The sequence below is a fragment of the Canis lupus genome, chromosome 5 (assembly GCF_003254725.2).
Source record: "Canis lupus dingo isolate Sandy chromosome 5, ASM325472v2, whole genome shotgun sequence".
In the NCBI taxonomy this organism is placed as follows: domain Eukaryota; kingdom Metazoa; phylum Chordata; class Mammalia; order Carnivora; family Canidae; genus Canis; species Canis lupus.
Genome location: NC_064247.1, coordinates 52,727,411 through 52,740,700, shown reverse-complemented (window position 1 = coordinate 52,740,700; position 13,290 = coordinate 52,727,411). Strand labels below are relative to the sequence as shown.

General features: G+C 39.8%; 1 protein-coding gene across 3 annotated transcripts in view; it reads left to right on the top strand.

Moving 5' to 3' along the window:
* The window catches only part of C8A (complement C8 alpha chain), a 65,039-nt gene that overhangs the window by 32,832 nt on the left and 18,917 nt on the right, over positions 1–13,290 (top strand). For all 3 annotated transcript variants that reach the window (XM_025427775.3, XM_025427776.3, XM_035716558.2), the window contains one exon: positions 403–643. In XM_025427775.3, the coding sequence (XP_025283560.3) occupies positions 403–643 (241 nt within the window). The remainder of the gene's footprint in view (positions 1–402; positions 644–13,290) is intronic.

The window sequence follows — 13,290 nt, the reverse complement described above, 5'->3', positions numbered from 1 at the left end:
CACCGTGGAGCGCGTTGCAGTAATCAACCCAGTTGAGAGTTGAGGAGAAGGGGACCTGAACAGGGGTAGGGGGAACAGAGATGCAGGCACAGGAGAGGCAGCCAGGCACATCCTGGTGTTTAATACATGCCTGTAAAATAGAATAATACTTCATTATGTGTGCTTATGCTCATATGTTTATATATATATATATATAAGCTTATATATATATATAAGTCATAAGTTTATGACATATACAGTCACTATATATAGTCATATGTTTATATATATATATAAATTTATATGTTTATATATATACAAACATATTTCCCATAGCTCCTAAATGCTGCCTTTCACATCATGCCATGTAATAAAATGTGTACTCTTTCTTCTTTTCCCTTATTCCATGGTGGTGGTTGGCAGAAATATAGCTTCCTCAGAGTTTTCACAAAGGTGCAGACTGCTCATTTTAAGATGAGGAGAGGTAATATTGTGCTGGATGAAGGCATGCTGCAGTCATTAATGGAACTTCCGGAGCAGTACAATTATGGCATGTATGCCAAGTTCATCAATGACTATGGCACTCACTACATAACGTCTGGATCGATGGGTGGCATTTATGAACATATCCTGGTGCTTAACAAAGAAGAAATGGAATCACAACGTAAGTAGAACAGAAGCTTTATGCACACAGTGGCCAACACATGTGGTTGCAGTTTTCTGAGCACTGACTATGAACCACATATGATCTCATTTGGCAAAACCGTATAAGGTAACATACCTAATATTTGTGCAGGAAGTTGCCTTGTGCAGTGCTGTAATCAGAGCAGGGAGACCTGTGGAGGTGACAATGGACTGGGGGCAGAACAGAGTGAGGAGCACCAAGAAGGACATTGTAGTAAACACCCCAGTTAAGAGTATTATTATTTATAGGGAACTGAGGGCCAGAGGGGTGAAATGACTTCCTAGGAAGCATCACAAACAGTATTTGAACTCAGACTTGTCTGGCTCCCCAAGACTATGTGTTTTCTATTACACTACGATTACCTCTTTGATAATAATAAATAATATTTGGGATTTTGCTATTTACAATATTAAACCTTGGGGATGCCTGGGTGGCTCAGGGGCTGAGCATCTGCCTTTGGCTCAGGGTGTGACCCTAGGGTCCTGGGATCAAGTCCCACATTGTCTTCCCCACAGGAAGCCTGATTCACCCTCTGCCTGTGTCTTTGTCTCTCCTTCGATGTCTCTCATGAATAATCTTTTAAAAGTGTTAAAACTTGTTATAAATATAGATCCTTGGTTAATGTAACTGCCATATAATCAGTCAGTGATGCTAGAAACCTGGAGTCATCCCAGATTCCTCCTCTCGTTTACCCCTGCAGATCTCAGAGAACCTTCAATTCTGGCTCTGGACTAGCCTTCATCCCTGCCACCCTCCCCCCAAACCATCTCCTCCACCCATCCAGTGGTAGGCTGGGTTCTCACCTGTCACTTATCACTGCATTGGCTTCTAAATGGTCTCTAGGGGGACGCATTGGTGGCTCAGCGGTTAAGCATCTGCCTTCCACTCAGGGCTGATCCTGGAGCCACAGGATCAAGTCCCATATTGGGCTCCCTGCATGGAGGCTGCTTCTCACTCTGCCTCTGCCTCTCTCTTTCTGTGTCTCTCATAAATAAATATATAAAATATTAAAAAAATAAATGGTCTCTAGGGGAAGGCTCACCTCTGCAATCCATTCTCAACAACTGCTTCCAGAATGATCTTTCATTGTACAGATACAATGATATCACTGAGAAAGGCACTGAATGGGATGAGCACTGGATGTTATACCACATGTTGGCAGATTGAATTAAAATTTAAAAAATGTAATAATAAATAAACAAATAAAAATACATAAAATAAAAAATAAAAAACATTATCACTTCTTTGCCTAAAATCCTGAATAGCGAAACTCCTTAACACAGCATCAACAGCCATCATGGTCTCAGTCTGAATGGCTAGAACAGTGATTCTTGAAGGGTGGATTCTAACTGCAGCATCAGCGTCACCTGGGAACCTGTTAGAAATGTAAATTCTCAGGCTCCCATCCCTATTAAATCAGAAACTGGTAGAGGACCCAGCAGTCTGTATTTTAACAAGCCCTCCAGGTAATTCTGATGCTCACTACAGTTTGAGAATCACCGACCTAATCAATGAGTGAGTAAAAGGCTAAGAGATCTCTCCATATTTCAAAGCTAAATTCAAATTCCCAGTTTCAAGAAGTTTCCCGGACTGCACCAGCTCAGAATGTCCATTTCTTTCCCTCAGCACCTTCATATAAACCTCACACTATTTAGTCTTCAAAAGATAATTTTCCAAATTATAATATTTTTCTCATAAAGATAGCAAGATCTTTGAAAGCAAAGATTATGTCTGACACTTCTTTATCTCTTTAGTACTCAGCACAGCTCTTAGTACGTAGTATGTAAAACAAGACATGGAGTTTGAAAGAGGGCATTAATTTAGATTCCTGGTTAGAGTCATTCATTAATTCATCCATCTATCCATGTATTTATTCTTTTATAATTCAAATATCTCTTGGCTATCTATTATGTGTCTGTGCTACAGATACAATGGTGAGCAAATCTAAATATGGTCCCCATCCTCTTGCAGCAGAGTACTGCCTTCCTAATAGCAGGCCTTAAAATCAATGTATGGATCACAAACAACTTTTTAAATAATAGCAACAAAGGAGAGAATAGAAAAAATCACAGAGGATTAGAGGTAGTGAATAGAAGTTATTGCTTCAAGAAATTTTTTCCAGTTAAATAAAGACATACATACATGTATGGAATCATGATACAAAACAAATAGTTTACAATAGATCAATATAAAAAAGGAGTTTGAGAAACTAATTCAAGTGGGTCTTTTTAGAATCATCAAAAAATGCAAAGAAGGAAACACAGTTAACATTTGTTGAGGACCTACTAGGTTCCAGGTACTCTTGTGTACATTCTCATTTAGTTTTCTTGACAACACTTGGTGGCTGGTACTATCCCAGTTTTATCCCATAAATGCTGAGGCTCCTCGGGGAGGTTAATTACTTTGCCCAGGACTGCAGGAAGCTGGCGTCAGAGCCCTGGACCTATGGTCTTTCCACCATGTGGTCCTGGGTAGAGCCTTTCATTTGGGTTCTGTCATTGGTGTTGGATTACTAATTAATTGTCTGGGGTGTCTCATGGCCCCTCCTCTTTAAAATCTGTGAGGCAGAAATGGGCTTCCAATGTGGTTAATATTCAAAAGGAGCCCACCAACAAATTGTCCCAGGGATAATTACCTCAGCTCTGTTTATAGAAAACCATATGTCGATAATAGCACAATTTGCTATTTGTGAAGAGCTGATTTTCTATAAATCCGGAAAGTTAGTGTTGCTTTTCTATAAATATGGAAATGTGCTAATCATCACCTCATCTGCTGGAGACCGCTAATAAATCAGAATTCCATTTACATATTAACCTACAAAGAACAAAAATATCTACCTTCTTTCCCTTTGACAAATCAAATCATGCACGCTCTTCTTGCCATGTTTGATATTTGTCTAGTTCCTTCTTTGTCTCTGTCATCCTCTGTCTCTCCCTTTCTCTTTGGTGCCTTTCTTTCTTTCTTTCTGTCCTTCCTCTTTGTTACTATCTCTTTCTTTGTATCTTTGATCCATATCAAATAATAATATTTATATTCTATAAAGTGCTTGTTTCTAAGAAACACCCCATGTTGTGTATGTTCATGTCCTCAAAGAGCTGAGCTTGGTATGGAATGATTAAGTGAACACACTGGCTGGTTTGCCCTGGAAGAATCTTTTGTCCTTGGATTTGCCTCAGATGCTCTCTGGGTTCACCCCAGAGGACGCACAAGGCTGATTTCTTCTAATGTGTCCCTTTAGATAAAATGCTTCTCCCTCAAAGACAGCATGAAAACATGCATCAAAAATAAAAGGATGTCTTACAGTTTTCAGTGTACAGGTCTTGTAAAAGTCTCTGAAATAGTAGGACATTGATTAAAGAAAAGAAGATACCAGTAAATGGAAAGATATTCTGTGCTCATGGACTGAAAGAATATTGTTAAAATGTCTATACTACCTGAAGCAATCTACAGATACAATGCAGTCCCTATCAAAATTCCAATAACATTTTTTTTCAGAGAACTAGAGCAAATAGTTCTAAAAATTATGCAGAACCACAAAGATATCAAATGTCAAAACATTCTTGAGAAATAAGAACAAAGCTGAAGGTATCGCACTCCCTAGTTTTGAACTATACTACAAAGTGGTAGTCCACAAAACAGTATGGTATTGGCATAAGAACTAACATACTGACCAATGGAACAGAATAGAGCCCAGAAATAAACCCACACATACATGGACAATTAATTTATGAAAGAGGAGGCAAGAATATTCAATGGAGAAAGAAAAGTCTCTTCAATAAACAGTGTTGGGAAAGCTGGACAGTTATATGCAAAAGAATGAAACTGGACCACTATTTTATACTATACACAAAAATCAACGCAAATAGTTAAAGGCTTGAATGTAAGACCTGAACCATAAGACTCCTAGAAAAAAACATAGGCAGCAAGCAACTGGTCTTGGCAATTTTTTGGATCTGATTCCAAAGGCAAGGGAAACAAATGCAAAAATGAACAATTGGCATGAGGCCAAACTAAAAAGCTTTGGCTCAGTGAAAGAAAACCTTGACAATATGAAAAGACAATATACTGACTGGGAGAAGAAATTTGCAAATGGTATATCTGGATAAGGAGTTAATACCCAAAATATAAAGAACTCATACAACTTAAGAATGAGAAAATAAACAATCCAAATAAAAGTGGGCAGAAAGGGACACCAGGGTGGCTCAGTGGTTGAGCATCTGCCTTTGGTTCAGGGTGTGATCCCGGGGTGCCAGGATCGAGTCCCACATTAGGTTCGCCACAGGGAGCCTACTTCTCTCTCTGCCTATGTCTCTGCCTCTGTGTGTGTGTCTGTCATAAATAAATAAAATCTTAAGAAAAATTAGTGGGCAGAAAAAAAATGAAGACATTTTTCCAGAGAAGACATAGAGATGACGAACAGGCACAAGAAAAGATTCTCAACATCACTAATTATTAGGGAAATGCAAACCAAACCCTAATGAGATATCACCTTATAGCTGTCAGAATAGCTATTATCAAAAAGACATCAGGGTCTCTATGTCTTTTTAAATTAGTATTTTCATTTTCTTTGTGTAGATACTCAGTTGTGGAATTGCTGGCTCATATGGTAACTATTTTTAATTTTTTGAATAACCTCCACACTGTTTTTGCATATTTACCTATTTTTTTGGTGAGAACAATTAAGTTGTATTCTCTTAGCAAATTTTAATTATATAATACAGTCACCATGTTATATATCAGAACTTATCCATCTTATAACTGAAAGTTTTTATCCTTTCAACAACTCCCTATTTTTCCCACCCTCAGTCCTTATAATCACTTTTCTGATCTCTGTTTCTATGAAGTTGATTTTTTTTTTGGTTTCATTATGCAGCATTTGTCTATGTCTGCCTTATTTCACTTACCATAATTCCTTCCAGGTTCATCTATGTTGTCACAAATGACAGGATCTCCTTTTTAAAGGCTGAATAATATTTCATTGTTTATCTGTACCACATTTTCTTTATTCATTGATCTGTTTTACTTACACAGTTTCCATACTTAGGCTAATATGCATAATGCTGCTGTGAAAATGTTAGTATAGATATCTTTTCTAGATAATGATTTCATTTCCTTCTGACATAGTCACAAAAGTCAGATTGCTGGGTCATATACGTAGTTCTATTTTTAACTGAGGCATCTCCATTCTGTTTTCCATCGTGGCTGTACAAGTTTACATTCACACACAACACACAGCACACAGGATTCCCTTCTTTTTTTTAAAAAAAAAGATTTTTAAAATATATTTATTCATGAGAGACAGACAGAGACAGAGGCAGAGACACATGCAGAGGGGGAAGCAGGCTCCATGCAGGGAGCCCGACTCAGGACTTGACCCGGGGTCTCCAGGATCACACCCTGGGCCGAAGGTGGAGCTAAACTGCTGAACCACCCAGGCTGCCCTTTTAAAAAGATTTTATTTATTTGTGAGAGAGGGGAAGAGAGAGAGAGAGAGAGCGAGAGAGCCCATGCACGATAGCAGGGGAGTGATATGCGGAGGGAGGAGAGGTAGAGGGAGAAGCAGATTCCTCACTGAGCAATGGGGAATGCAGGGCTCAATCCCAGGACCCCAAGATCATGAACTGAGCTGAAGGGAGATGCTTAACCAACTGAGCCACCCAGGTGTCCTACACAGGGTTCCCTTAATTCCACATCCTCATTAGTATTTGTGATCACTTATCTTTTTGATAATAGATATCTGAACAGTTGTGAGGTGATATCTCACTGTGGTTTTGATTTGCATTTCCCTGATTATTGATGTCCAGCATCTTTTTATATCTGCTGGCTGTTTGTGTATCTTCTTAATCTTCCAAATATTTGTGCAAGAAGAGAGGTTTTCTTACTTCTACAGATAAGGAACTGAGGCTAAAAGCTCTATCACAAGTAAGTGAAAAATACACGAGTTACTCTGAATTATAGTTCAGACTTATTTCCCTTTTATCCAACTGCCTTTGTCCAGACTCACAACCTGGGAATAATTATGACTTCTTACTCTCTTCTCAAATGTCTCATTAGTCATCTCCCTAGTATGTGCACTCTGGGCCTTCCTCTCCATTCCCACAACTATTGCTTACCAGGTTATTCTATGTTTTCTCTGCCGGTTCCCTCCATCCATGTTGATGTGTTACATGAGAAGAGTATCAGAAGTTAGTGGATATTCCATAAATATCTTTGGGACAAAGATGGTAGTGGTCTGCTCTGGACTCCTGTTTTGTGACTAATGTAGATAGGTCCTGACACATCTGTTTCAGTTTCTGTGTCTTTTGTCTCTCAAAACATAATAGGAAATAGAGTTTCCTATCCAAATCTAAGAACCTAAGTAAATCTGATTGGATACCTTTACCAGGGAAGCTGTAATGAAAACTATGCATGGATAGAAAGTAAATGAATGGCCCTAAAGGTTCTCTAAAGGTTCATGACTATATGGATTTTGGCCATATTGAAAGGACTCTGCAAAAACATTATAGAAAATGACTTCTATTGCTGCTTTGCTTGTGAAGGAAACCAGCACCACTGTCTGGCCCCATAAAAGCCAGCAGGCAGTGTGATAGTAAAAATATTTTTTCCAATTGAGATATCTTCGCTTTCCATGTAGGCACTGCCATCTAAAAGCTAATACTTTATGTCTCTGAGTCTATTTTCCCATCACTAATATATGGACAATAAACCACTTCTAAAGGCTGTTAGAAGAATTACCCAAGATAATATTTTTATTAATCATTTTTTAAAAGATTTTACTTATTTATTCATGAGAGATGGAGGGAGAGAACGAGAGAGAGAGAGAGAGAGGCAGAGACACAGGCAGAGGGAGATGAAGGCTCCATGCAGGGAGCCTGATGTGGGACTAGATCCTGGGACTCTGGGATCATGCCCTGAGCCAAAGGCAGATGCTCAAATGCTGAGCCACCCAGGCGTCCCAAGATAATATTTTTTAAAAGTGTTGTGATAAGTAAAACACTGTCCAACCAGCAGTTGCTATTATGGATTGCGGTTGTACGTGGGGTCAGTAGGTTGTAAGGGCACGTGATCAAGGACTATAGAAGGAAAACATATGCTAGTGACATGGTAACAAGGAACCTAAACTTGGGAGTCAGACATGTCTACACATCTGGGTGTATATCTTGGTTCTACCAGCCAGTAGTGCATGACTTTGTGATCAAGGGTACTTAATTTCCCTAAACCTCAACCTTTCAAGGCCCATATTGGAATGATAACCAAGGTTTGTGTGTTTGAGAATAATTCCAACCACATCTTTGGTGGTAAGTGGTCAGATATTGTCCCCCTTGATTCAGGCTAATCATAGGTAGCACAGTGGTTGAACACATGGGTTCTCTCACTTACCAGCTGTATGATCATGAGCAGCTTATTTAATCATTTTAAGTCTCAGTTTCTTAGCTTGGTAAGCTGGAAGTATTAATGGCATTCATCTCGCAGAGAAGTTATGAGGAATGAGTGAACATATCCACAGAAAATATCTAACAAGCACCCAATAAATATTAATTACTGAAAAAGGTTCTGAGTCAGAGTGTTTGAATTCAAATCTCACCTCCACCATTTATTAGCCAAGTGACCTTCAGGCATATTAGTTATCCTCCTCATGCTTCAGTTTTCTGTTCTTCTAGATGAGGCAATGATAGTACATACTTCACAGGATTCTTGTGAATATGAAATGAAACTATGTGAGCACATGGCCCAGGGCCTGGCATATAGTAAGAGTTAAAAAAATGTGACCTGTTGCTGCTATACTGTGATGGGTTTTTTATTATTACCACATGCTTTATTTTATTCCCAGCTTTTCAGTTATTAACTCTATAATGTTAACTGCCCTCTCATCTGTAAAGTAAGGATAACAAGATAACCTATCTCGTCGTTCTCTGCAATTGGTCAGCTCTGAAACACTGTTCAAATGGAAAGGAAATCATTATCACTGTGTCCAGCCTGCAGTGGCCAGTGCTTTTGCTGTAGACTTGGAGCCTCAGCAATCATGCCTTCTCCCTCACCTGCCTATTTTTTTGATCAAGGTCATTCATTTCTGTCCCTGGAACTTCATCCAGTTTTGGAGGGACTGCTTCTCCCATTCATCAAGGTCACTTTGAATTCTCATCACTATCTTTCAAAGTGTTAACAACTCTGCCCAAATCAGGGCCTGTGTTCCATCATTCCTCCCCTTGATGGATGCCAGATAAGTGACCCTGGGAAAGACCCTTCCAGCAAGAGCACAGTACATTCTCTCCGTCATTGATCATCACCTTCCAGCAAGGGTCCCTGGACCAGCTGGTCTACCACCTAACTTACAGGGTAGAAAAAGCCACAGAAACAACTAAAACTCATTAAAGTTGATGTCAATTGTAATTCCACATTCCCTTCCTTCCTTCTCCTTCCCTTCCTTTACTTACTCATTCCTTCAGCTTTTCACTCAACAAACATTTATTAAGCACACAAACACAGTACACATTGTTTAGATACCAACATGGTTCCTCTCATCAAGGGTACATAAAAGGTAATGGGATTTCTCTTTGTCATAATCATCTACTTACAGTCAGCAATGATATATCCTGTGGACAATCAAATTGATTACTACCTAAAAAGAATTAATTTTTAAAATTCACTGCACTTAGAGCTAACTGAAATATTTGGTTTTAATAAATATACTTACACATAATAACTCCCAATATTGGTAAAGTATAATATAGTCACATCTAATATTCCAGATAATCTTCAAATTACTTTATGAGGAGGTGAATTAGTATTTTCCCCAATTTTATAGAGAGAAAGCTGAGGTACAAAGAGCCTAAGGAAATCACTCAACATGATTCAGTTAGTATTGAATCAACATCTTCTGGTATAGAGTTTATATATTGCCCAAGTATTTATCCCTCCCAATATTTCCTCATATACTCTCTTATTTATTCTGATACCATATATCAGAGGCTTAGCCTCTAGCAGAGGTGGCAAGATGGTCAACATTTACTGAGCATTTTACTATGTGGTGGACTCTGAGTTAAACACTTTAAACATACTATCTCATTTAATCCTCAAGAAAGACCTGTGAAGAAGATACTATAATCCCCAATTTACAAATTAAGAACTGCAGCTCAGTGATGTTAAATAACTTGGCCCAAGGTCATGGTACCATTAACTGGTGGAGCCAGGGATCAAACTCAGGAACCTGTCATATTAACTGACATGCTATAATGTCTCAGAGATGTTTTGTCTAGGATTTTTCAAACTGCAGGTCATACATAGCCCATTAGTAGATTGTAAAAGAAAGTTAGTGGGGGGACGCCTGGGTGGCTCAGTGGTTGAGCATCTGCCTTTGGCTCAGGTCAAGATCCCAGAGCCCTGGGACCAAGTCCTACATCCAGCTCCCCACATGGAGCCTGCTTTTCCCTCTGCCTATGTCTCTGGCTCTCTCTCTCTCTCTCTGTGTCTCTCATAAATAAATAAATAAAATCTTAAAAAAAAAAGAAAGCTGGTGAGTCATTATCAGCATTCAACAAAACAAAATAAAGGGAAATAGGGTGGAAAATATCAGAGTGCATTAAAGTATGATGAAGTATTAAAACTTATTTTATCTGGATGTATGTGGGCTGAATCATGGAGTAAAGTGTATTGCTCAGTTTTCAGCATAGTAAAAAAATATTAAAAATACCATCTAGTGTGTTCCATTGACTATACATGCATATCTTATTACTTTAAATAGAGGAAAATATCAGTGGCCTATAATGAAAGCATTGGGAGATATATCAGTTGGGGTTCTAACTAACTGGTTTCAGAGAACCAATAAGATATAAAGATTTATTATAAGGAACTGATTCACCCAATTATGGAGTCTGACAAGTCCCCAGATCTGAAGTTGGCAGGCTTGCGACCCAGGAGGGGCTGATGTTTCAGTGTGGGTCAAAGGCAGGAAGAAAGCTGAAGTCCCAGCTTGAAGGCAGGCAGACAGCAAGAGTCCTTTCTTACTCAGGAGAAGATCAGCATTTTTGTTCTATTTGGGATGGCTACTGATTGGATGAGGCCCACCCACATTACGGAGAACAATCTGCTTTACTCTATTTTTTTTAATAATAAATTTATTTTTTATTGGTGTTCAATTTGCCAACATACAGAATAACACCCAGTGCTCATCCCGTCAAGTGCCCACCTCAGTGCCCGTCACCCATTCACCCCCACCCCCCGCCCTCCTCCCTTTCCACCATCCCTAGTTCGTTTCCCAGAGTTAGGAGTCTTTATGTTCTGTCTCCCTTTCTGATATTTCCTACCCATTTCTTCTCCCTTCCCTTCTATTCCCTTTCACTATTATTTATATTCCCCAAATGAATGAGAACATATAATGTTTGTCCTTCTCCGATTGACTTACTTCACTCAGCATAATACCCTCCAGTTCCATCCACGTTGAAGCAAATGGTGGGTATTTGTCATTTCTGATGGCTGAGTAATATTCCATTGCATACATAAACCACATCTTCTTAAAGCATTCATCTTTCGATGGACACTGAGCCTCGGTGTCCATCGAAAGATGAATGCTTTACTCTATTGATTTAAATGTTGATCTCATCCAAAAATACTTTCCCAGAAACATCCAGAATAATGTTTGACCAAATATCTGGACACAGCTGTGGCCCAGTCAAATTGGCCCATAAAATTAACAATCACAGGAAGGCAGACAAGGTAAAAAGCTGGAGGGAGGTGAAGTAATCACTGCTAAGAAAGGCTGGAAAGTCTCAACCAATGAAATAGTTTATCCAAATGGCAATGAAAGATGGAATGTTCCCTGGCTTCTAACTGAGTCTGTGGCAGGCAGCACTGAGTGCCTCCATGAATATCCTCTCACTCAAGCCTCTCAGCAATGCTTTGAGCTGTTTTATGGCTGTTCCCATTTTACAAACAGGAAAAACCAGGTACTAAAAGGTAGAATGCCATGTCCAAGGTGAAACCGCTGGCTAGGAGCAGGGTGAGGTCTGACACAAGGATTCTTATTCCCAGCTCCATGCTTCTTGGAGTCTATCTGGATATTTTATTTCATTTACCTTTGTATTTTTATTTTTTCACTTTTCTTCCTTCAAAAAAAAACATCAAACAGTTTGCAATATCTTTGAAAGTGGTTAAATCAGGTTTTAAAAATAACTAATGGAGTATTATGCTCAATACTCTTTCCTAAATGCAGTTTGGGGTCAGTTTGGCCGGCTGATTAGGAACTGTTATTGGGAGAATTGTTAAGCCTTAAATCGCCCAGCTTGTGATTGTCTGTTCTGAAGCTTAGGTACAGTGACAGAGCTGGGAAAAAGGATGGTGTGCTGGCAATCGCAGCACTCAAAGAAGTGGACCTCAGAGTCTTGACAGACAGAAAAAGTGTCTAGGCCAGTAATGGCAGCTGGTTTCAATAGCAAATGCCAGCGGATTATGACACAGGACAGGGGCTGAGCCTGACAGTGCTGTGATCAATTAGTGATGTCTGTCAGAAGCAGTAGAATGGGGGAATGAGGGCCCCCGGGCTGTGCATTTTTTATTCCATTTAGAGAATGAGACAAAGGCAGCCCAAATAACTAAGCTGTACGTGGGGAGTGACTGGGGTGGGATGAACGTGTTATTTAAGTCCCTCAAATTCTCATATTTTCCATCACATTTATAGATTATTGTTGTTGTTTGCTTATAATTCCCTTTCAGGAAGGTATTGAGTAGAAAACAACATTTTTTTTTCCTTGTTACCCTAATTAAGAGGCAGCAAACAATAATCTCTAGAGAGAATCCTTCTAATCTAATCTGCATCCACCCACCCATCCCTCCATTTATCCTCCCAACCACTCAACCAGTCAATGAGAACCCATGATTTCCAGGGACAAAGAGATGAAACACACAGCTCCATGCCCTGGAGAAATATGCAGTTAGTTGGGCACCAAGAATTATACAATGTGAAAATGCTCAAATAGAAATAAACCCACCCCTTCTGCCCCTCCCCTTTTCTAGACTGCAAAGATATCCAAACCTGAACTTCCAAAAATTAGAAGTAGGAGCTTGCCTAACGGAGAAGGGAGCTAGGGCTTTTTTAGGTGGAGGGAGTCTCATGAGAGTGGGTGAGTGTTAGGAGACAAGAGTCCAGGTTCACCCAAAGGCCACACTGTTGTGGAGGGCTTGCCCCTGAGGCCAGTGCATTAAGGAGAGCAATCCTGCGGCTGAGTTATGGCAGGAAGAGTGATGGCATTAGTAGGTGGAAATGCAGTCAGTGTCGGCCTCCAGGGAGCCACAGAGAGGATGACAAGTTGCAGAATGGTAAGCTGCTGGAGCCATGCAAAGGTGACCATTGAGCACAGGAGGGTTCCTGCCCCTGGAGATGGCCAGTGTTCAAGGGAGCATGCTCTGGCCCCACTCAGCCCTGCAGCCCCATGACTCAGCTATGGGCTATGCTGTACTGAGCTATTTGCTGGTCCCTCAACTTAATCATACTCCATTTCCCCCTGGGGCTTTATAAGAAGAAACAGGCTATTTCTTCTATCTGGATTTCTGTTTCCCTAACCGTACCCTTTCTTCTTCACCTGGCTACTGCTTATCCATTCTTAATCTATGCTTAGATAGGACCCTTCCAG